The 24,629-nt window shown below is 36.9% G+C and overlaps 1 protein-coding gene and 1 long non-coding RNA gene across 4 annotated transcripts; both read left to right on the plus strand.

Moving 5' to 3' along the window:
- The first annotated feature begins 677 nt into the window (after window positions 1-677).
- Window positions 678-8,300, plus strand: LOC104609638 (diacylglycerol kinase 2-like). Of its 3 annotated transcripts, none has more exons than XM_010276005.2 (8): window positions 678-838; window positions 2,235-3,460; window positions 5,389-5,764; window positions 5,859-5,935; window positions 6,448-6,567; window positions 6,685-6,849; window positions 7,114-7,251; window positions 7,916-8,300. In XM_010276005.2, exons 2-8 carry the CDS (start codon window positions 2,318-2,320, stop codon window positions 8,066-8,068), a joined length of 2,172 nt encoding a protein of 723 aa, XP_010274307.1. In that variant the 5' UTR covers window positions 678-838; window positions 2,235-2,317; the 3' UTR covers window positions 8,069-8,300. The 3 variants fall into 3 exon arrangements, with proteins under 3 accessions (XP_010274307.1, XP_010274308.1, XP_088752846.1); XM_010276006.3 differs by having other exon boundaries at window positions 7,930-8,300; XM_088896720.1 differs by lacking the exon at window positions 678-838 and adding an exon at window positions 904-1,225.
- An 11,205-nt stretch (window positions 8,301-19,505) lies between these two features.
- Window positions 19,506-22,637, plus strand: LOC104609640 (uncharacterized). Its single transcript, XR_737301.3, has 2 exons — window positions 19,506-20,321; window positions 20,441-22,637. It is a non-coding gene; the product is annotated as an uncharacterized LOC104609640 (long non-coding RNA).
- Window positions 22,638-24,629: the final 1,992 nt, after the last annotated feature.

A 24,629-nucleotide genomic window follows, 5' to 3' on the forward strand; every position in this document is an offset into this window, starting at 1 on the left:
GTTTTTTCCACATCATAGATTTCTCTCCTCTTTTTCTTTGTACATCATAGATTTCTCTCCTCTTTTTCTTTGTTTACATTTTTTTTATGCTATTTTTCTCTTTTTCTTTGTTTACATTTTTTTTTGCTATTTTTCTCTTTTTCTTTTTTATATTTTCTGTGATTTTTTATATTTTTCTTATTCATTCTTTGTTGAAGTTCCTTTTTTTTTTTTGCAATTTCCTATTTTTTGTATTTTATCAATATTTTACAAAAATAAAAAATTATGATTCTAGAAAGGATTTGACCAACCAAAACTCCTTGATGAAAACCCACCCAATTGGTTTTCACCTTTATGATACCTGTTTCTTTCTTTTTTTTTTCTCTTTTTTTTAGTGTATGATGTCGATTGATTGGTTACTAAGTTTTTTTTCGTAGCATCAATGCATCATAGTCGAACTCCTTACAAAAAATGGTCTTAGGAAATAATATTTAAACATGCACGTGACATTGACATGAGAATCTTTTTTAAATTAATTAACAGAGAATGTTAACGGTAGAGTCAAAGTGTTTGAATCTTCAGGGTGGGTCATTTTCTCAAAAGAACGTTTGGGGGATTAAATGTCACTAACCCAAAATTTAGTGCAGAATTGTGTAATTTGTCTTACTTTTTGTTATTCTATAATTTCAAAAAGGGAACGAATGAAAGGCAAGAAGAAGAGACCATGCTAGCGATACGCAGAGAACGTGAGAGAATGCTGAATGCGAAGAATGCGAGGGGCTCAGAACACGCAGCGAGATATAAAACTAGAGAACCAAATTAGGGTTTCTTTCTCCGAATCTCTCTTCAACTTCACCAGGTTATTTCATTGGAAGAAAAAGAAAAACCTTTCAATTTGTACGCGTAATGGTTAATTATAGGTCCCTCTGGTCGAGCTTGGTTTGTTTGATATTGTGTTGGTTGTGATCCGATTTGAGTCGTTGAAGTTTGAATTGCGTGGCGCGGTGGATGTTATTTTGAATTCTCTGTTATGTCTTTGGTTTCGTGTGTTATTGTTTGTTGTGAATTTCATTTAGGTCTTGGTTGGGATTTCCTTTCTGTTTAGGAGTTTGCAATTGAAGCTTTTTGGGGTTCTGGTGCGAGAAATTGGCTCATTGGTCCGTTTCGGTTTTATTCGGCTCGCATCGAATTCATGTTTCTTTGTATGGCTTACGTGCAGATTTTTACCTGATCTGGTGTAGTTCAGGTCCTCTTTTTTTTCGTCTATAGATTTATTCTAAATGGTTTTGCATTGGAGATCTGTATCAATTTCTGGAATTGTCAGATTATTGTGTTTTCCGATGCTTTCTTCCTGTAAGATTAGTTTTACATCGACTTTGCGATTTGCGGTGCAATAATTTTTTGTAGTTATTCTAAATGGTTTTGCATGGGATTTCTCGTTGGCCATTTTTCTATTATTTCAATTCCCAATTTGCTCTGTAGAAGCCTGTTTCCTTGTCATTTTGCTGTTCTCTCGGAATGGATATTTAGTTAGCAAAAAGTTTAGTTTTTTGCTTTGAGATCGCAATATGATAAATCGACCGATTTGAAAGAAAATGCTAGGTGATTAAAATCAAGTTATGAATTAAAAAAGAAAGAGTCTACATTGTCATGTCATATTGGTCTACCAGCGGAGCTTCTTATATTTGAGTCAGACACCTTTGTCAGCTTCGTGTTATTTGCAATATCCAGCTGTTCCCATATTGACATAAGATCTCATGGTTCTGCTTCTTATCAATTTTGCTGCAGAACCTAGTAATGCCATGTGAATCCTACTCATTGAGTTTGACAAAACAAGGTCAAAAGTTATTAGATTTGGGAAGATCATTTTATTCAATAAAACAATTTGGACTCTATTTTAAGATATTTCCATTAGAAGCCATGTTTCTGCGGTGCTAATCCCATTCATTTTAAAGGTTATCTTCTGAGTTACACAAGAAAAGAGTGATAATGGTTGCAAACCTCAATGGTCTTTTCTCCTCTTACTTTTTTTTTTCATTCCTGGTATCTTCTGGTTTCTGTTTTTTTTTTCTTTTTTATATTTCATTTTTTAGTGTTGTCTGTTCTTTTAATTTCATATTCCCAAGTGGTGATATTCTAAACACACGCTTTATTTTCTGGTTTTTGTTTTTTTATTTCATTTTCTAGTGTTGTATGTTTTCTTAGTTTCATATTCCTAAGTGGATATTTTCTAAACACACGCTTTGTGTTTTCAGGTATCCCTCTCAAAGTTTCTTTGATGCTGGACACTGTTGAATGAGTAGAAAAACTAAGCGGAGAAAAGTAAATTAGGTTGGCAATGATAGATTTGTATTTTTCGTTCCTGAGGATCCTTACCAACCAAGATGGTCAAGGACGTTTTATTTTTGGATGGTTGGTAACTGGATCGTTCGGACTTCTTGCTCTTATATATGCATTCCTTAAGTGGCAGAAAAAATCCTCACAGAACTGGGTTAAAGCTGCAGCAAAGGCAAAGAAAAAAGTTTGGAAGAGATTAAAGGTTCCTCTATCGCATCATACATGGATAGAAGACCTTTCTTATGGGGAGCAGCCGTCCACATGCTGTGTGTGTTTAGCTTCCCTGGCGTCCTCACAAACTCTAGGTGTAAAAGTAGCACCGCACGTTCCTCTTCATAGGTGCTCTGTTTGTGGTGTAGCAGCACATTTCTATTGTTCCCAGTTTGCAGCAAAGGGTTGCAAGTGTGTGGCTCAAGCTGGCTCATCAAATCTGTTGCATCATTGGTCAGAACGATGGATTAATTTTGAGGAGAACTCTGAGATGTCTGCTTTCTGCTACTACTGTGATGAACCATGTTGTGTTCCTCTTCTGGATGCATCTCCTACCTGGCATTGCTTATGGTGTCAACGCTTTATACATGTTAAATGTCATCCCAAAATGGCAAAGGAATCAGGTAATATTTGTGATTTGGGTCCCTTTAGAAGGCTTATCCTTTCTCCACTCTCTGTGAAAGAAAATGATGAGGCAACCACTACCAGTGGAACGCTGAATTCTCTCACTGAAGAAATTATAGCTTCACCCTATCATGGACAAATTAGGAGAAGGCGCCAACGAAACAAAAGTGGAAACACTCGTTCTGGTTTTTATGACTCCCCTAGCTTTAAAATCAAGGATGTCCCTGGTGAAAATATAGCTCCTGCATATGTCCTTAATGAGCTTCTTGATCTTGATAAGTCATCCAATGGAAAGAACAGTGACCACTTATTGAAGAAGAATGATAGAGAACCTAGTATTAAGGGTTCTCAAAATGGATTGCTGGATAAAAATGGGGTTAATAGTGCCTTTGGTCGTGTTAAGAGTTATAAACTGGTGGATTTGCCACAGGATGCAAGACCTCTTCTTGTTTACATCAATACAAAGAGTGGAGCTCAGTATGGGTCTTCTCTACGGAGGAGATTGAACATGCTATTAAATCCTGTCCAGGTGATTTTTTTTTTTTGTTTAATCATATAGACTGTTCTTCATTATTGGATTGTTTACTGATGCTTTTATGATTTTATTATATGCTGCTTTCTCTGATATCCATTTCTAGAATGTTAAAATAACTTACAAAAATCAAGGTAGGCATGTCATTTATGTATTTTGGTATTATTGAATGGGCGTTGTGCTGCTCGATGTGTTTGCATTAACCAACTTGGTAGTGTTGAACTAGGAAATGACATTAAATTTTGAAGAAATTGAACTTTCATATCCAATTTTCTAAATTAAATTTACATGTTGAAATTGTACACTAAAACTTTAATACTCAAGATTTTGTGACAAGCTAGTCATTTTAGTTCCAAGTTTCAAACCTCATGCAAATATCCCTTTGGCATTTGACACTTGCAGCCAGCAGTTTGCATAGAAAATTTGGTGCGCTCAGTGACTTAACTTGATTTTAGTGAGGATAGGCTTGGTTGAACCTTTTCTAAAGCCTCCAAGACTTGGTCGTGTCATACATAATTTAACCAAATCTGTGATGACTGATGAATCCCAATGTGCCATCTGAGCTTTCCTAATTGACTTGTGAAATGTAATGCTTTTTAAAGTGCATCTCACTATGAGAAAGAAAATCTTCTTAGTTGCATGTAGTTTATATTAGAAATTTAGAAACAGTTCTCCTTAAACTAATTCCCCCTTAGAAGGTTAGTTGGTTTAGTTTTGAGTTATAGGCATTCATTGAACAGGCTGAAGAATCCTTATATTAACTACAAGTTAGCATGAATTTATACATATGGTTATCTGCTCCTTGAATAGGATCCATCTTCTTGTAGATCCTAGATTTCATGCTTTAGTGGGTTGCCTGAGGTCCTTTCAGTGGCCTTACATTGAGATTATGATCTGTAGTAGTATAGTTGGGTTTTTTATGTATACAATAAACTATCTGTCATTATTCTTCTTATAGAGGAGCATCAATGTATTTTCTCCTCATTTGTTTTAGACCTAGTAAGATTTTGGGATTGGGGGTTGTGCAACTTGATCAACCAACCAGTATTCTCTGTTTTACGTTGTCTTCTCCTCTTCTCTCTTCTCACTTGGTACACTCTCAAAGTTCACAGCTAGTAAATATTTGTACTAAAGGAGTTGGCAAGATTTGCCTGCATCTGTATGAGATTATTGACAAGTTGGGTATGAATTGATACTTTTGCACCAACTTGACAAGGAGTGGAGTTGTAGGTGTATATTTAGGTTTTTATGTATACAATTTAGTGATATGTCATTATTCTTCTTGTAGAAAGGTACTAATGTCTTTCCCCCTCATTTGTTTAGAACCAATGAAATATCTAGAGTGGGGGTAGCTTGACTTTGTCAACCAACCTATATTCTCTTCTTCTTCCTTGCTTTCTCTCACTTGCTACAATTAAACATCACAAAAACAAGTCATGTCTCTAACAGAAAATCAACTCGTTCTGCTGAAGGGTACCTTTATTTTAGTTTTTGTTTACTTAAATTTTAGGATGAGGGCTTCAACAGGTTTCATATTTTTCTGCAGGAGCTCTCTCATTATTTCTCTCCTGAAATACGTCCTTTTTGGGCAGAAAAGCCTCAATCAATTGTACTATTGTTCTACATGGATCTTTCTACAAGCAAAATGACTGTGAATCCTTATTGCTTCAGAAATTATACATTCACTTTGTATTCCTTGACCTTTGTCATACATTTTTTTTTTGTTGGAGTTAAGAGATTATTTGACTCGTGGATTCTGTTCAATGGACAGTTATAAAAGCAACAATTAAAATACACGTGGTTTGTATGTTGATTCATTGATATCAGATCTTTTATAATTTGTAGTTAACAGCATATATGAATTAAACATAATTTCTAGATAATATCATTTATCGTAATCTTGGTTTTGCCATGATCAACTGCAGATTTTTGAACTCAGTCCTTCCCAGGGGCCTGAGGCTGGGTTGAAGTTGTTTGATGCCGTTCAGTATTTTAGGGTTCTGGTCTGTGGTGGAGATGGTACTGTAGCATGGGTTCTTGATGCCATTGAGAGGCACAACTTTGAATCTCCTCCACCTGTTGCCATACTTCCTCTGGGCACAGGAAATGACCTGTCTAGGGTTTTGAGATGGGGAGGAGGTTTGTCTTCTGTTGCAAGACTAGGTGGGGTAGCTACAGTTCTTGATGACATTAATCATGCAGCAGTGACAATGTTAGATCGCTGGAAGATTAATATCAAAGGAGGAAACCAAGAAAAGAGTCCTAAAAAAGCACAATCAAAGTTCATGATGAACTATTTGGGTATGCTTGCTGATGTTATTATTGTTATTTTTTGCTTGAATCTGTTTACCACTAATAGGAATTGTATTTTTTTTTTTTTCATTTTTCTGCACAGGTATTGGGTGTGATGCAAAGCTTGCATATGAATTTCACTTAAATCGTGAAGAGAATCCTGATAAATTCTATAGCCAGGTACTGATATTTCTTTCTTGTATACTCCAATTGCATGTTTTGCCATGTATTTGCAGATCTTTCTTCAAACACTGATATGTTTAAGTCTAACTTTGGATGGTATGGTATAGCTTTTCTGTGGCAGAAATCATTTTGACATTATAAATGATGCACTGGAGTATTAAATAGAATATTGCAATACAGTACCACTGATGCATTACAGTTCAAAGTTGTCTCTGACAATCTAAATGGTTGCCTTCCAAATGAAGGTCTAGCCGTTAGACCAAACTATATTGGTGACTGCTTGATGATCCAAACTGTAAACTTTTCATTCCAGCAGGATTCTCAAAATATTATCTAAGAGAATAGGTTATACAACTTTAAGTGCATGCTGCTACCATGTTTTATTGGCTTAAGTGTCAATATGAATGTGTATGCCGAACCATTACTGTGGCTCCCCATATCCATGTCTCTGCTATTTAAAGTTGTGTCTCTTTTCCATCTTGTAAACTAACCAATTTTTCACTTAGCAGTTTGTGAATAAATTACGTTATGCTAAAGAAGGTGCCAAGGATATAATGGATAGAACATGTGCAGATCTACCATGGGAAGTTTGTCTTGAAGTAGATGGAAAAGATGTTGATATCCCTAAGGTGAAGTCATAACTCCTATGATGTTTGATCCAAAACTTTGTTGCAAAAGGTATATGGTTTTTCTTCAGTTCCTCTCTTATCTCATCTCTTTTTCTTTTTTTAATCTTTATTCAACAGGATGCTGAGGGAGTAATTGTGCTCAACATTGGCAGTTACATGGCTGGAGTAGATCTTTGGCAAAATGACTATGAACATGATGATGACTTCAATCTTCAGTGCATGCATGATAAGATGCTGGAGGTTGTTTCTGTCTGTGGAGCATGGCACCTGGGAAAACTTCGGGTATAACTTTTCTTCTAACTTTACCTTCAACTTTTATTTTCTGCCCCTGTTAATAAATAAGTAATAAACAGAAAAATGCAAAGTTGAAGGTGTGCTTCCAGTATTTTTAGAACATCAATGGTCATGAATGCCATTGCTTTAAAGAGTTCGTAGTTTTCTTTGTTTTTATAAAAGTTCTATTGAATTTTCTTAGCTCCCAAGGCCCAAGCTAATTTTAAATGCAATTTCTGTTTATTGATTCACGAGGTCTTTTATCTTCTGCAGGTTGGGCTTTCACAGGCTAGAAGGCTAGCCCAAGGAGAGGTTATAAGAATAAACACTTCCTGCCCCTTCCCTGTTCAGATAGATGGGGAACCATTTATCCAACAACCTGGTTGTATAGAAATTACACATCATGGACAGGTATATTTTCTTAAATTTCATTCCATAGCACAGAGACATGTATTAGCACATGCACATGTGAACACATATGGAAGATGTGAAAATAATATAATATTTTCATGGAGTTGAGTTTGCTACTCAGGTGAGCCTTAAACACAAATGTCCAGAAATACAATCTGAATTTTGAAGTATCTATGTTACATACCTAGGTTATGTACAAAGATGAATCTTAAGATAACAGCCAGAACAACCTTCTATGACTGTTACTCTCTCTTTTTTCTGGTAGAAAGGGAAAATGACTGTCTCCTTTACTAGAGAACTTTCAATGCTATGGCAAGTGGCATATGCTGTGAATTCAAAGCACTTGCCTCTCTGAATAAAAGACATTCAGGGTTCAAGTGGTTACCATTAGCAACATTTTCTGCACAATTACCTTCTGTTATAATGGGATAAATCATCAAGATATAGGCTTATATGCACAACAGTTAGAATAAAGATTTACCTGGGAAACAACAGACCTGCTGTTTCAGTTGAGTTCTATTTATTTTGATTTAATCAACCATAACCTGCTTAAAATGCTAGTTCTAGCTTCATTTTTTTATAGTTCATGTTAATCATAGCTTCATTAAAAATTAAGTGTATGTTCTTAGTTTTCAAGCGAGCCTGTATTTGTTTCACTTATCAGATGTTCATGTTAAGGAGGGCAACTGAGGAGGAACCCACAGGGCATGCTGCTGCAATAATGACAGAAGTTTTGGCAGATGCTGAATGCAGTGGTGTAATTAATGCAACTCAGAAGAAATTACTTCTACAGCAGATGGCCATTCAGCTATCTTGACCACGGCCTCTTCATTCTACTAATCTGTCATAGCTACATTTGGTTGCCTAATCTTCTTCTTGATCCAGTGTTCTGGGACATTAGGTTTGTCTTTTTTTCCTACATGGAAGCAATTCTTGTAAATGCGTGCTTGTGTGTGGGAGAGAGTCCCAGAAGCTTCAAGAATATAGGAGAAATTCACACTGTTGTAAAAATATAACCAATCCAAAGAAAAAGGGAATGCTTAGAATCAGCACTTGTTTTCCCTCTTTTTTCTGCTTGAATTTTGGAGCTGTTCAATGTCATATATATATATATATATCATGGTTTTAAAAAACAACCCGAAAATGGAACCATTCTGGCTACCGGTTTCTGGGTCGATGGTTTGACCGTCCAATTCGAACAGGCGGCCTGTTCTGACAAAAAAAATTAAAAATAATTAAAAATAAAAAAATGGCTAAAAACCGTTGAACGGGTCAACAGTTTGACTGTCCGGGTCAATGGGTCGTTGACTAATTCAACGGTTTTTAGATATATATATATATATATATATATATATATATATATATATATGAAATTGAAGGCTGTAAACAAGTGGAATACATTTACTACAAGGGTTATATAATGGCTTAACTTTCAAATTATCAAGTAGTCTTATAAAGCATTCGATACATAAATTAAATAAACCATCTAATGGTAGGGGTGTTCTTTGTTTGGTTCAAACCGCAAAATCAAATCGAAACAAACCAAATTTGCGGTTTGGTTTGGTTTGGTTTGGTTTGGTTTCTTGGACTTTATAAACCAAATCTAACCGTACACCAATATTATATATATACAATATAATTATATAAATAAATGATGTATAAATATTTTATTTATATAATCTACCTAAATCGAATGTATAAAATTATAAATATATAATAAACTTTTATTTTATAATAAATTAACAAAATAAAAGTTCTAACTTCTAAGTTTTAATTTTTAGGGGTGCTATTTGGGCCTTTTAATTGTTCAAAGCCCAATAGAATCAAAGAATGGTCCAAAGTTCCCCAAACCATATTAGAAACTACACCATACCGTAACAAAATGGTTTGGTTTCCATGTCAAAATGAATTGTTTTGGTTTGGGAATTTCTCAAACCGTAAATTACTGGTTTGGCCTAAGATTCTCTAAACCACATCAAAGCAGACCATGAACACCCCCATCTAAGGATGTCTCAGTTGGTAATTTCTCTGGTTGGTTGTAATGGAGATAGGTGTAAAACGTGTTGGGCCATAAAGTGGGTTGTACATGGTCCACATGCTACAGTACTGTGTCTGCACCCCCGGGCCGGGATGGGCTTATTATTTTTCCAATTTTTTCTTAAACAATTAGGGTAAATTGCTAAAACCTCCCCTGAAGTTTCTGATCATTGCTGAAACCTCTCTTGAAGTTTGGTAATTGCAATCATCTACTGAACTTTTTAACACAGTTACAAGTAGGCCCCCTCTATTAGAATCTTCTAACAAGAGGCATGAAAATGTCCAAAATACTTATTTTCCAAATTTTCTGTTCATATCAATCCCTTCCCCAGGCCCTTCCGATCTCTTTTTCGAAATTGTTTTAATTTCCAAATTTACTCTTCATATCAATCATTCAAAGGTAAAGTGCAACATTGATTTCTCTTATTTTCTTTTGTCCTTTATAAAGTTTATATTGTTTTTTTCCTATTAAAATCAACCTCAATAGTAATTGCATAGGTATTTTGGACTTTTTTCATCCCTCTCCTCTTGTAAGAGGATTCTAACACAGGGGGTCTACTTGCATCTATGTCAGAAAGTTAAAGATCAGGGGAGATGATTATAATTACCAATCTTCAGGGGAGGTTTCAGCAACAATCAAAAATATCACGGGAGATTTTAGCAACAATCAAAAACTTCAGGGGATGTTTCAGAAATTTATCCAAAAAATTATGCCAATCTATAGGTTGGGCCCGTGCCTCCCTCCCTGCTCTGGCTTCTGGGGTGTTATGGGTATAGAGGACCGATTTGGGTGGCTTGTTGCCGTTGGTATGTTATCTGGTTCGCTCCAGCATTGATGTGGAATTGGATCCCGCAACCACCTATTTGGGGAAAACAGTGATGTGTCCCCCCCCCCTTGATCCAGGCTCGGGCCTTAAGCCCAAATTTTAGGACTGGGCTGACCATAAACCCGGCCCATTCCACCCGACTTGCACCCCTAACCAGCAAGCCCAGTTGTCTTGGGCCAAGAAACAACCAGACCCATTTCCATCACCAACCAAGTGAATGAGATGAGAGTTCCAAGTCCAGATCTGCTGACCACAAGATGCAGGCCACAATATACATCGGGAATATCTCTCCTATTTTAAGTTGTCATTCATATATGTTCTCATATGTACGGCTGTAGTGTCTAATGGTCAGGATGGTGTTTGGATCCGCTGACCACAAAATGCTCACTATATCTTGTGCACAACACACTACAGCAGCACATTGGGAACATCTCCATGCTTTGTGGTCAGCATACGGGACATGAGAATCCACCAATTGGGAGTTGAAGAGCACAGCATCCTCGATGGAAAAATTGTGGGTCCCACTATACCAGTCACGTCACGAAAGGTCTTCACTTCATTTTTCCTATGAAACTGTCTCTGCAAATCTGCTATCTCTTAGCTTATCTTTGGATTTTTTTGGGGGATTATTGCTGATAAAGAACAATTTTTGGGTCTTATTATCAATAAAAATAATCTTTTTAATATAACTTCTAGAATAAGATAATTTTTTTAAAAAAATATCAAATAATGGTATAAATACTGTTCATCTCCTTCCTCCTTCAGACCACTGAATAAATCTCCCTATACCAAGTACAAGAATTTTAGTTGATTTAAAAGTTTTTAAACACCAAAAACTGAAAAAAACCTCAATACCAACTACTCAATGATGGAGCCAACTTTGTTTAGCATGGCTACACAAAGGTCCGAGTCCAGCCCAAAATGGTCCAAATTATTTATCGAATTGGACCTGATCCATCTATAATTGATTCATATAGGACTAGTTTGGATTGGACCAAATCCGGTCCAATTGACACCCCTAGTAAGAACAAGGTTATTTGTTTGGAAAGATAAGGCAGGAAGCAAATTGCTGTGGTGCTCGTTGGTATGTTAGCCGGTTCGTTCCAGTATTGATGTAGAATTGATTCTTGCAACCACTGATTTGGGGAAAGAAGGGATTATTAGTGGTGCGTGACAAAAAAAAAAAAAAAAGAAAAGAAAAAATTAATGTCACATTTGAGAGTGCTTATATTAAACTCTTATTGGACTTGTTGCTTATTAGAAGCCAAAAACATCCAGAAATGCCCGAATTTACTCAGTGCAGTTTTTAATCTAAAGTTCTAAACTTGATCTAACAACGCATATAGTCTGAGATGTTGACCATACCTGAGACAATGTACTAATGTGGTATTTTGCATTATATTGAGATAAAGATTCCATCAATCTTATTTCCTATCCAAATGTTGTATTAATATAACCATGGCTTGTGAACATGGGCCAAGTCGGGTTCTGGTAGAGGCGTAAAATGAGCCGTGCCTGGTATGGCACGGCCTCCAAGGCTGGGCTGGGCTGGGCTGGGCCAAGGGTTTTTGGCCCATGGGCCATGTTCATGTTTGAATATAATTTTTATTTTCAATTTTATTGTAATTTTTTCAACTTCATTTTATTATTTCAGACAAACAATTGTATACATCAATAAAATTTTAAATTATTGTCTATCTTGTTAATTTATTTTAATTTTTCATTATTTTTTTTCTATTTTTTCTTAAAAAGATCATGTTGGCCTGTGACTTGACCTGCAGCCCAGCCCAACCTACAGCCCACTAGGCCCAGGCCCTGCCCGTGCGGGGCTTCCCTCTTAGGGAATTTGTACCAGGCAAGCACAGTTTGCCAGGCCCATGGATCAGCCCGACATGACCCACATTACACCTCAAGGTTCTGGGCTTATGACTTATTCTTTAAATTTAAATTAGGGTTCGACTATGATATTAGAAATATATGATGGTATTCATCAAAATGTATTTCTAGTATTATAGATTTGAATATATAACAATATTAATATTATAAAACATATGATGTATGTATAAAATCTATGTTATACATTATGTGGGCCTGGTCAGGCTATAAATGATCACCCCTACTTTTACATAAAAGCATGCTTGAGAGTTGAGATTTTATATTGCATTGATGTGAAGACAATTGACATATGGTCTATAGAGATAACTCCTGAGCCACTATGTTTTCCATAGTACTTGCTTGAAATGGAAGGGCCTTTTTTTTTTGTGTGTAGTTGGCTAATGGGATTTCGTTTCTATACTCATGTTCTTTTTTCCAGATTTATGTGAGTTTTATAGAAAATTTATTTTCCCTGTACTCGGATAAGTGATACCCATCTCCCAGGTGGACTCACATGGGGGGAAAGTTGACAACACAGATGGGAAAGAATTGTATCTTTTAATAATGGTTTTTTATTGCTAAATTGATAATTTTCTTATTTTCCTAAGAAATAAAAGAACATGGGTAAATGCACTTGCCAGATAAATATTTCCTAAGAAACACTTGCTCAGATAAATAACTTCCCAAAAAGCAAATGGGGTCATAAAATCCATTAAAACATGCATATAGTGTTTTTATGTGTATCTTAATTTTTTCACCATTTCTAAAATGTGTCCCAATGTCTTTAAAAACTGCCTTTCTGATATTCTTTGCGTTTTTAATATGTTCAACCATGCTGAAGGAATTGGATTATGGATGCAATATGGGTGGGTAACTACAAATAGGTATAAAACAATACAAAATATAAGGTTTTGCACTCTACATATTTGTATTTGTACTCTTCCCAAACAGAGCCTTAAGGATGCGCTCTCTTCTGTCCATACGTTGATTTTGATCTTCCATAGGATCTTATTCTTCTCCTTTGATAACTATTGCTTCTCTTCCTGCCATTGTTTCTCCTATACGACCCATGGTCCTTGGCTACTTCCTATCTGTTTTGTCAATTGCAGATTATTTCCTTTACACAATGCATGAAAGTTGATTTCGAGTTTCGACGATAGGGGTGTTTGATGACATTGTTATTTTTGTTTTTAAAAATAAAAGCAACTGCCACATCAGCAAAATTATATTGTTTTTGCCAATATGGCAATTGTTTTTATTTTCAAAAACAAAACCAACCATGTTGTCAAACACCCCTAGATGTCGAGTTAGATTCTATCTCATTGCGATTTCCTTCACATGCTTCGTCATCCTCTGTCATTCTTGAAGCCAAAAACTTGATTTGGTGTTTTCTTATGCAACACCAAGTTATTACTCCTATGCTTCCAAAAGCCCATTTCATGAAACTCAAGACAGATCAAGCACAATTTACCTTATGAGAAGGGACCTGAAACTTTCAAAGTTTTGCTGTCACTAGGGTTTATTTAGAGCCTAGAGTGATGCTATCATGGATAGCAGGTTCTCATTAGAACTGTCAATGGGTCAGGCCTGGTTTGTGACAGGGTTTACCAGTCCCGAATCAATTATTAATCAATTCCATAAGACAGACCCAAAACCGGAACCAATTATTAATCGAGATAATTGGGTCCGACCCGATTATACCTTTTTTTTTATGAAAATAAAAATTACCATTCAACCACAAAAAAGGATAACAAAGTTCTCAAAAAAGGACTGCCCAACCAACAAGCCTCTTCAGCAAAAAACTTACCCCGACACAAAGAGATTCTTCGATCTAGGAATAAGAAGTTTAAACTTTAAAGCTACTAAAGAGTCTGAGAAGACAACAATATTGCCGGGCCAAGTCTGATCCGGTTATACTTGACATCTATAATACAACCTTAATAAAATTAATTGACAGTAAAATAAAACTGTTTATATTTTGATAAAACAAGTGTTTTTAACCAAAATCATCATATGTACTGTATGAAATTTATCCTTTTAGACAAAATATACAACAAGAAAAGTAGAAGACCTTATATATTATTAACTATATACTCGGTTCGGGTCTTAATCCATTCAGAACGAAACGAACCGGTCCGGGTCCTGACTCAATTATTAATGAGGACAAAACCACAGACACAACGCAACATAATCATTTTAGTCGGTCCGGTTCTATTGAGTAGACCCAACCCATTGACAGCCCTAGTTCTCATGTATACCAAAACCCACTCATTCTCAACTCTCAACAACGTTATTCATTGAATGTGGGCCTGGTTAGAGCATCCTAGGCCCGTTCCCAGACCTTAGTAACTGGGACAAGCTCTGTACAAAAATGTACTGAGGGCAGGACACAGTGATGCACGAGAGCAACTGGGCCAGCCTGGGGCTACAGTAGATGTACATGGGCAGCATGACACATCCTAAGCCGAGCCTGGATCTTTCAGCAAAGAGTAGTCCAGAGCTGGACCTGTCACATGTTGCCAGAGGCTGAGACTGCCCTCCAGATACTGACCACCCTAAATCAAATCAACTATGGCTTGTTTGTTTCTTGTCACTTCACTTCAACTTAAGTGGACCTCACTTTTATATTGGATTCCAAAAACATAGCCCCATAACGGCCCATGGGCTCCTTCCCCCACATAAGCCCAATAAGACTTCCATGGCCTTATCCCTCAGTTGGTTTTCTTTTTCTTTTGTTCTTTAGTGACTTCAGTTTGTCTGTCTTCCCACAAAAACAATTGTCAAATCCATACCAGAAAAGGCCCAATATTAGCACTTGGCTGCTCCTTCTCCTGGAATACCTGATCAGCTTTAAGTGGGTTGAGGCCCACACTTCTCAGGTGGGCCCTGTGGTACTGCAAATCGTGGGCTTCTTCTTCACTTCTTTCCCCCATGATAAAACAATCATACCCGAATGATTATGCCCGTCAGATTGGGAGACTCCTTTTGATATTATTTTAATTTAGGTGTGTTAATGGAGGGAGAATCCACCATTAATGCGACAGATCAGGTGGTTACCATCATTAAATAGAACCCAATTTTGGAATAAAAGATCGCCTTTTTAGATAGAGTATGAATGGTCCCACCCGACTGCTGTACTCCATCTATCCATGCAGAAATTGTGACCGTTTGCTGCCAGCTTTCAGCATTGGGACCCACATTTCGCCTACTCTTTCACTCTTTTAATTGTGAAAACCATCATGCAATAGATGATGGATCAGTGGAGTTGTCAATGGGTCGGAGCTGATTCGTCCCGAACCGATTATTAATTGGTTCCGGGCCCATAACCATCCCATTTTTTATTTGAACAACCCGATTAAACCCTACATTATATTTGAGATCTATAATTACCTTGATAATAACAACCAAAAATTTTACTTTTTACAATATAACTTTAATAAAAATACTTGTAAAATAGTAAATTATATATACTGATAAACCAAATATTCTTAATCAAAATTATCTCATATATTATTTGTTAAATCTACCCTTTTAGACATAAAATATAATCAAAATTACAAAAAAACTAAAGAACCTTTGCCTTTCAATGACTATATAATTGGTTCAAATCTGAATCGGTTTGGAAAAGCAATAATCGTTCTCAAACTAATTGTTAATCAGAACAAAACTATAAAAGCAGAATCAATATAAATTATAATCAATTTGGTCAATTGGTTTGTGCTGGATAGACCTGACCCGTTACCATCCCTAGTTCAGGGATCCATTATCTTCCATAGAACTTCTATACACGTGGCACCCACCAACTGGATGGCCACCATTGGGAGTAGCTTTTGACCCGAACCGTATGCCCGCCAGATAGATACGGGTTATTTCTGTGCTGTTTGGTTGGTAACTCTCAGTAGCCACCCGCCATGGCTTCACCATTTAATCTGGTTTTTGAAGTGACCCGACCCGAGTTGTTTGCTTCGGTAACACGGTCCGAACCAAAATATCGCGCTCGCCGAGATAAGCGTGATATCTTTGCACCGGGGAGCCCGCCATTTCTCCCTCCCGCGCTTAATATCCCATCATCACCGTCATCATCATGATCACATAATTGAAAGACGTGGTCCCACTGGAATTCATCCAATAAGATAAGAACACGTATCAATCCTGTCAGCAGCCGAAGAAGTCCACGTGGGCCTGTCCCCTATGGATGGGACCCACACCAGTAACCTCGAAAAGGGTCCCTTCAGAAGGTCTGGGCCCCAGCGGAGGGAAAACGAGACCGTACGCCGAGCATTAAATTCGAGCACGTGGCGGTGCCTGCGGCGTACGATGAGCGGGCGATCGCAGCCGTCGATCTGGAGGAGTGTGAAGACCGATGCAGCGACGTGGTTTGACTCGCGACGCAGGGCTGTCAAATTAAATGGCAATCGAGGGGTTGGCAGTGGAGAGGGTTCGAAGCGTCGACGTCGCCGATTTAATCGTTCCCTCGTTACTCGGGCTCTCCTCGTTTCCCGATCCTCCGCTCCCGCTGACACCGACACTACCGGTCTCCGGGCCTCCTCATCTCACCGTCTATTTGTTATGCTTCAACGGCCCAGATCTGTCTATTCCTAAATCGCCGTCTTCTCCTAGACGTGTTTCACGGAAGACCCTGTTACCTCGATAGATCTCACCCAAACAAGAAGAAAGCTTGCAACGAAAAGGAGGCGCGGGAGGATAAATAAAAAAAATAAGGATACTGAAATTTTAAATAAATACATGTTCCCTATATTGCCCATAAATCAAGTATTGTCCAAACAAAGAATGGGCAGACACTATGATATTAGTTTTAGGGTTTTGAGTTGTGACCAATTCAAGAGTATAATCACAATTCTCCCCAAACATTTTTTTTGGTGAAACTCCCCCAACATTTAACATCTTTATCCCGTATCGGCCGATATGTATCGTATCAGGAGCCTCCTAATACGTCCCTACAGAGGATATATTGGGGTTCTAACCGGTTCAGGGGGTGGAGGTGTCTTAAACCATCCCTAAACCGATTTTAAAAAAATAAAATAAATAAAAAGTAATATCAATACCACCCGATACACCCTTACCGGCGTATCAGGCATATTGATATTTAGAACCTTGAATCCTTGTATTGGTTTTAGTGAAAGTCATAAAAATTAAATTTGATCATGTAATGTTTGTTTATATTTTACTTTTTATTCGTAGACATGCATAGCACATGCCCTTACACTATATTTAGAAAAAAAATAATGTCATTCACAAGGAATTGATCGATCGACAAGTATGTTATATTAAAATAACTCATGAAACCTTACAAAATATTGCATTCATAATTTGTTGGTTTGAAATTTTAGACAATAAGAGAAATTGTAAGTTTTTTGTTTTGATTTTTGAGCCAACGGGTGATTATACACAAGGGATTCTCATTGTTTGGGTATGGTTAATTATCAACAAAAAAAAAAAGATATATGAAAATTTACTTGAGATCCTGATTATTTAAGAAAGGGAGAACAAATGTAAGGTTAATGTGAATTGGGAAATTGGTTAATTGGCCAATTTGGGGGGTGTTCGACAATATGGTTGGTTTTGCTTTTGAAAACAAAAACAACTGCTACATCAGAAAATTATATTGCTTTTGCTAAAGTAGAAGTTGATTTTGTTTTCAAAAATAAAACCAACCACAAACACCCCCTTAGATGTTCCCTTATCTAATGGTTACCCATGTTGGACCCTATCAACATTAATTTGCAATTAATGGCTAAAATAAAGTGGTTGTTCAATGAGGACATGTGGATTATTCTAAGGGGTAGAGCTTGAAGAATTTGAGGGATACAAAGCTTACATATCACTAAACATTAGGCATCATCTATTAGGACTGGAACTGCCCATGATGTGTGTAGGGAACCCTCTAGACTTGGCTGGATTTTCAATTGTCCAGTCCACATCAGCAATGTAACCCTCTTGTTTCAGCTCGTGGTTTCACCAACAAATATTCTCCATTAAAAGTTTAACTTTTCAATATAAAACTTGAGCCCACAAAAAGTGTTCAATTTGAACAAATGGCAAGAGCTTTTAGAAAAAAAGTAAGCAGACCATGAATATACAGTGGAGAAGGAATAAATGAGTACTCTTGAGCTCCAAATTAATATGCCACATGGAAGATTCTTGGTTCATTTAAGGAAGCTCACTAAATGATCCAACCAACAGACCCCATGCAGATAAACCCCCATAGGGTGGGACACACAGTATTGCATTTGTTACCATTTGAGAGTGGAATCAGACATAAAGAGAGAATGGGAGAGAAATGGTGGTCTGTTGTAACTGTTTTACTGTTTTTCTTTTTCAAAGGTTTTAATTATTGTTCATTACATTTACAAAATTAGCCCTGTCTACCTAATCTTAGGCCCTCTTTAAGTATGGGTAATTAATGAAAAACAGAAGACAAATATGAGGCAGACCTCACCAACATTCTAGGAGTGTCACTTCACTTATATAGTAATAATAGAAAAGATATATGAATTTTATATTGTCACCAATTTCCATTAGCATTTTCAACTTGATATTTATTATTTTTCCAATTGTTATCTCATCAAAGCCAATACTGTTAAAAAAAGTTTTTTTTAGCTACAGTCAGCATTTGTTGTTTTGTGCTTTGTTATCTAGATTTAGGAGATTCGTGACAATTAGACAGACACCAGCGCCTAATTGTATTAATTAGTTCAAGCAGCTAGCTAATATGAGCTGGACATGTGAATTCACATAATGTGATTGTCTTCATCTGTTCAGTACAGATCATGCTCCTAATTACATTATAGGATTAAGGGTTCAAGAAGGATGAGCTCTTAACTTGAAGACAGATAATATAGAAGCATCTGAGACCAAGGAACTAGTTATCTATCAAACCCATATACATCCCCACAAAACAAAAATGAAAAAAGAAAAGAAAATTTTGGACCTAAAACCCAGCATTACAATTGAGATAAAAATGTGATATTCTCTATATAATTCCAATAAAAGCATCTTAGAGTACTAATTAAGCACTGAGTAATATTAATCTATCAAATCTATACATCCTACCAAAAGAAACAGAAAAGTTGGACCTAAAACCCAGTACAGTATTCCAATTGAAACTACAAGAAAAAAAATGTGATAGGCCTATTAATTCTTCTCTCCATCCTTCCAATTCTATGAGGTGTTTTGGAAAAACCTTCTGCTACAATAAAACAAAATGATCAAACCTAGACATATTATAATTAAAAAGAAAAAACTAGACCCTTGATGTCCATATAGCTGGTTCCCATAATATTAATTAGGTTTTAAAGGTGAAAAAATAAAAATAAAAAAGAATTTCTTTTTTTTTTTGGGGGGGGGGAGGGGGTCACAACTTCACATTCACCGTGGTGAGACAGGGCTTGGTGGTCAACCGTACGAGGGAATTTAAAGCAGGGAGGGAGAGGCTAAAAATAATAAGGTAATGATGATAGAATCATAAAGATGGGTGGTGAGCTGTTCAAAAACTTTTGGATTTGTCATGTTGTGGTGAGCGTGTGAGAGATATTGTTAACGGGAGTAGCAGGTAAGAGGTCGGTGGTTGACCGGCAGCAACAGGTGTGAGTGGATGACGACCTGGGAAATGAAAGAAAACATTCAGATAGGGTTAGGAGCTGAGGGACTGCCTACTACTGTGCTTAGGGTTTAGGTTAGTTTTAGTAAGCTAATTTTAAGGGTCTAAATTCTGAAATGGAGAACACCCCCCTTCACTCAAATATTAAATCCCACTTACTGATTGTGTTGTGTGTGTGAGTGAGATGTCTTTCTTCAAAACGAGGTCTCAACCCTTCTACTCTCTCTCTCCCCTTGGAGAGTCTATAAAGCTTTCTGGGTTAGGGTTTTATAGAGGGAAAAAGGGTTGTTCTTGGTGTTGTTGCTGCTGTTGAGGGGAATGTTGGCTGGCTCGAGGCTTTCAGTTTCAGGGGTAGCTCTCTGAAGAGAGGTGAAGGCGTCGGACCAGGCTTCATTCCCCTCAACCATGATTATGTGTTGGTTCTGCTAGCTGTTACGCCCTCTTCAGCCTCTTCATGGTGTCTCACTCTCTCTCTCTCTTGTGCAGTAGAGATTAGAGATGTTTCGTTTAGGTTGGGTTGAGGGGAATGTTGTCTGGCTCGAGGTCACGTAGGTGATTTTGTAGATTTTCCTATAGTTTTTCTTTAGAGTTCTATGGAAAGTTTGGATTCAATCCCTAAGTGACCTCGGACCAGGCTTCATCCCCGTCAACCAACATATGCTATCTTCTCTTTTCCATCTATCTCTGTCTCTCTCATGTTTTCTCTCAAGGTGAGAACACATCAAACTTGTAATCACAAATTCTCTCTCTCTCTCTCTCTCTAAAGCTTTGAATTTACAGGAATTTTCTTTGATTATGAATTGTTGATTTGTTTGATTCTGGCTTGCAGTGAATACCATTAACAAGGTCACTAGTGCTCATCATTGACTTTGTGTTCTTATTGCATATTTCAAAGTAAATCTTTCTTATGGGTGTCTTCATTCTACCAACTGGACTACATGCATACAGCTCTCTCTCCCTCAAGGTAAGAAGTTGCAGAAATTATGATTTTTTATTCTAATTTGCTGTGAATACTACGAACAAGGTCACTACTGCTCATTGACTTTGCTCTTGCATCTTTCTTTTTATTCTTTTTATGGGCTTGCTCGTTTTATCCACTGGAATACATGCACAATGATCTCTCTCTCTCTCTCTCTCTCTCTCTCTCTCAAGGTAAGAATTTTTGGAAATTTTCTTTGATTATGAATTGTTGATTTGTTTGATTCTGACTTGCTGTGAATACTATGAACAAGGTCATTAGTGCTCATTGACTTAGTGTTGTTGCATCTTTCTTATAAGTAAATCTTTTTTATGGGTTTATTCTATCAAATGGACTACATGCTTGCAGATCTCCTCTCTCTCTCTCCCCCAATCAGAGAAAGCAATTCTTCTTTCCTACTCGAATGTAAATTATGATTTTTCTTTTATTAGCTACCATGGTTTTCTCTTGATGACTTAAATATCCATTTATCTGGACAAGATGCACGGTTCAGTAAGACCTGATAGATTGAAACTCTCTAGCCTGCATGCTACCATAGGTTTGTAGGCTTCTAAGGCTTTACAACAGTGACGCTATTCTTCTAGCTAGCCTGTTGGGTATCAGCTTTTCATATTTACCCATTTATCACCACAGACTACACCCAGGTAAATACTAAGCTCTCTCTCTCTCTCTTCTCTCTCTCTCTCTCTCTTTCTCTCTCTCTCTCTCTCTCTCTCTCTCTCTCTCTCTCTCTCTCTCTCTCTCTCTCTCTCTCTCTCTCATCTAGACACTCAACAAGCCACCAGTGGGAAGACACACGATCGACTTCTGATCTATGGAACCAGTCATTGGAAGAGAAGTCTGATCTGATGAATGAACATTAAACAGACAATACCAGCAGGCATGATGAAACCCTTGATCGGTAAACATTTATTTTCATTGAATATGGTATTTGATGCATTTGATATCTTTACATATTTAGACTATTCCTGTCCTGATTTGCAAACTGTGATTGTTAAATTTGGACTATACTTTCCATTCTGAGTTGTTAAACTTCCAATGAAGGTGCTGATGACCACGGGATATGGAAACTAAACTGTTGAATTTACTTGTTTTTTTTTGTTATGATATTGTGACTTGGGAGCATTTAAGTCCCCAAAGTCATGTGGAGTCAATGAATGAAAGAGATGCCATAGATAGATTTTAACGATAAAAGAAGCGAGTTTCGCGGTTACCAGATTTTGGGTCTTCCTCCTTTTCTACTTGCTGCATCTCATGACGAATCATCAGCCCGGCCATGACTCTGTCTGATGATGCCAACCCAAGTACCCAACCCAACAAGAGAGAAAGAGAGAGAGAATGGTGCATTAATGAGGATTGTAAGAGGTTGAAGCCTGTAGGCTTTAGTTTCCCAGTTTCCTTCCGTAGAAAAGCTCCTGATCAGCAATGGCAGTTCTCACAGTACTGATGTGGCCTTTGAAAAACCAACATCAACAGTTGAATACATCAGTTTTGAGAGAGAGAGAGAGAGAGTCTTGTCTTCTTGACTTGTGTTTATTATTTTTTTTTTCTTTCTTTTCTTTGAATTAATAAATGACGAAGATCTGACGTTTCTTGGAAAATGAGACAGAAGTCACAGAACGCAAGACTGGGTATCGTCCATGACAACAATCTTCGAGAAGAAGACCATCACCTTTTCTCTGGACAACTTGGCCATCCATTTATTATATCAAACTCCATATAAAAATACATTTGAAATCTTATCTTCAAGCTCACCAATGAATTTAGTACATTTTTTACATCCTCCGTGACATGAAATGATCTTTGTTTGCATGTTTGCCGTACTCTCGAGTAGTTGTATTGTTTAATAGATTAGAAGGAGAAGAGAGACAAACAGAGAGAGTCACGAGCATGTATTGCCTAAGGCAAGCAGCCTACGTGTGATAAACGTTAGATGCTTTGTACTCTTGTCTTATTCATTTGGGTTGAGACTGCTTCACTGTAACTTGTTCTTTCCAACTACTCTTGCTTACTGTGGCTGATACTTCATTCACTGTTCATGAGTTCATCATCTCTCCTGCTGTCTGTATTTCTTCTTCCTTCCCTCTCCTTCTTCTTCTTCTTCTTCTCCTCCTATTGTATGGATGAAACTGATGATGAAGTATGTAGGTACGAGTCAACAGATAATTGACTGCACGGTACGTTTATAAGTTACCCTAAATTTGGTGGAAAATGCCAAGAAATCGGACTACTCAAGCTGATGATTTAAGATCATCAATATTGGTAAAGTGGGTCCTACCCACATACTCTACTTACTATGCCAGTATGCCACACAGACCAACTCATTGATCCTGACCTTTCATCCGTTGCCTCTCCTTGGGCCCACTGGGGTGCTGCAGCACTGCATGGTCCCCACTCCCCCATCCCACCACTCGTACATATTTATCTTACTGTGTAAAAATAGAAACAACTTGAGATGCTTTCGGAAGTCTCAGTCGAAACTGGAAACAAGGAGAGAGCCAGAGAGGTGGGTTGATGATTACTAGGCTTATTGGGACTACGTGACGACTATTTCTTTTCATCTCTGTAAAGATTCGATGATATTTAGTGCACACACAGAAAAGCTTTTTTGATATTCATCTCATCATCATTTCGCTTTTATCATCAGTGATCGAGAGATTTTATAATTTATACAGTAAGTAGACAAAAGAACTTCACTACTGAGCTAGTAGTGACGGAACTGACAACAAGAGAGACTACTGCATGATAGAATTAAGAATTCTTTGGCCCAGCTTTACTTGGGTGTGTCACCGTGTTATATATGGTACAGTCAGAAGCTTTATGTTAGGTTTTTGACTCAACGTTTTACTTATTGGCTTCAACTATAGTTCTTTTTTCTTTTTGTTTTTTGTTTTTTGTTTTACTTTACGCCAGCTTCATCTAGAGTTAACTTTCATTAATTTAGAAAATACCCATAATATAATGTAATTAAAAATTCAAGTATTAAATTTATTTTGCATTTTACCTGTTTTTTTTCTGTCTAATTGAATCATCAGAGACCTTTTATTCAATACTTGTGGTATATATATTAACAAATTTCCACTACTTTGGAGATAAAACAAGACCAGAATACAAAGAGATCAAGCTATGTCTTTACTCAACTATATAAGAAAGTTTTGAATCATCAAGACCTAATTGTTTTATGGAAATGTGATTGTACAGGACCAATGGGGCCACAGCAAGAATTTGAAAAATAGAAAAGAGAAAACTACAAACAGAACATAAAGATCATGTAGTTTATGGAAGACATGAAAAACAACATAAAGCACTAATGTCCATAGAGTAGAATGAAAAATTCAAATTATTAAAAAATCCAAAGAAAACGTGTCTTCCCAAGAATAAGACTTCCTCAAAATCACTTTCTTAATTACCAAGAGAAACACTTTTTGATTCTTTCCATCTCATAGAAGGATCCCTATAGTAGTAGTACCAGAAAAAGCCATGAATTACAAACCTATGTAGAACCACTAACCCAATAATAATTATTGGCTCTTACCTGGTCTGAAGGAATTGTGTCCAACCAAGTGCATTTTTCAGTTAAAAGTTAGGGTTTAAGATTTAGGGGTTTAGGGTTTGTGGTTTAAAATTTAAGGTTTTTATATAAAAATCAAGAGGTTGTTGGGTGAAACTTGAAAGCATCCGACCATTTCTCCCCAATAACCAAGTAAAACATCAACAAAAAGATATCCAAAAGCATGTATTTATAGATGCAGAAGAAGTTTTCCATCCTATAAGAAAACTCCAACAAAAGGTGATAATAGTTTTCATAAATTGTCCAAAAAATTAAAGACTTATTGGGTTGTCTTGGAATTCAATGCACAAAATTCTAACGATTTTCACATTGAATTTCATCAAGTTACTAAAATAACTCCAATAAAATGTAATCTTAGACAGTTGCAGGGAAATCATAGCAATCTTCTTTTTCTTGGATCATCGATTATATTAATACCCGGCATAGACTTCAATGGACCACTGGATTTGATGAAACTATATTTTTTCT

Source organism: Nelumbo nucifera, chromosome 1 (genome assembly GCF_055504915.1).
Source record: "Nelumbo nucifera cultivar China Antique chromosome 1, China Antique-T2T, whole genome shotgun sequence".
In the NCBI taxonomy this organism is placed as follows: Eukaryota; Viridiplantae; Streptophyta; class Magnoliopsida; order Proteales; family Nelumbonaceae; genus Nelumbo; species Nelumbo nucifera.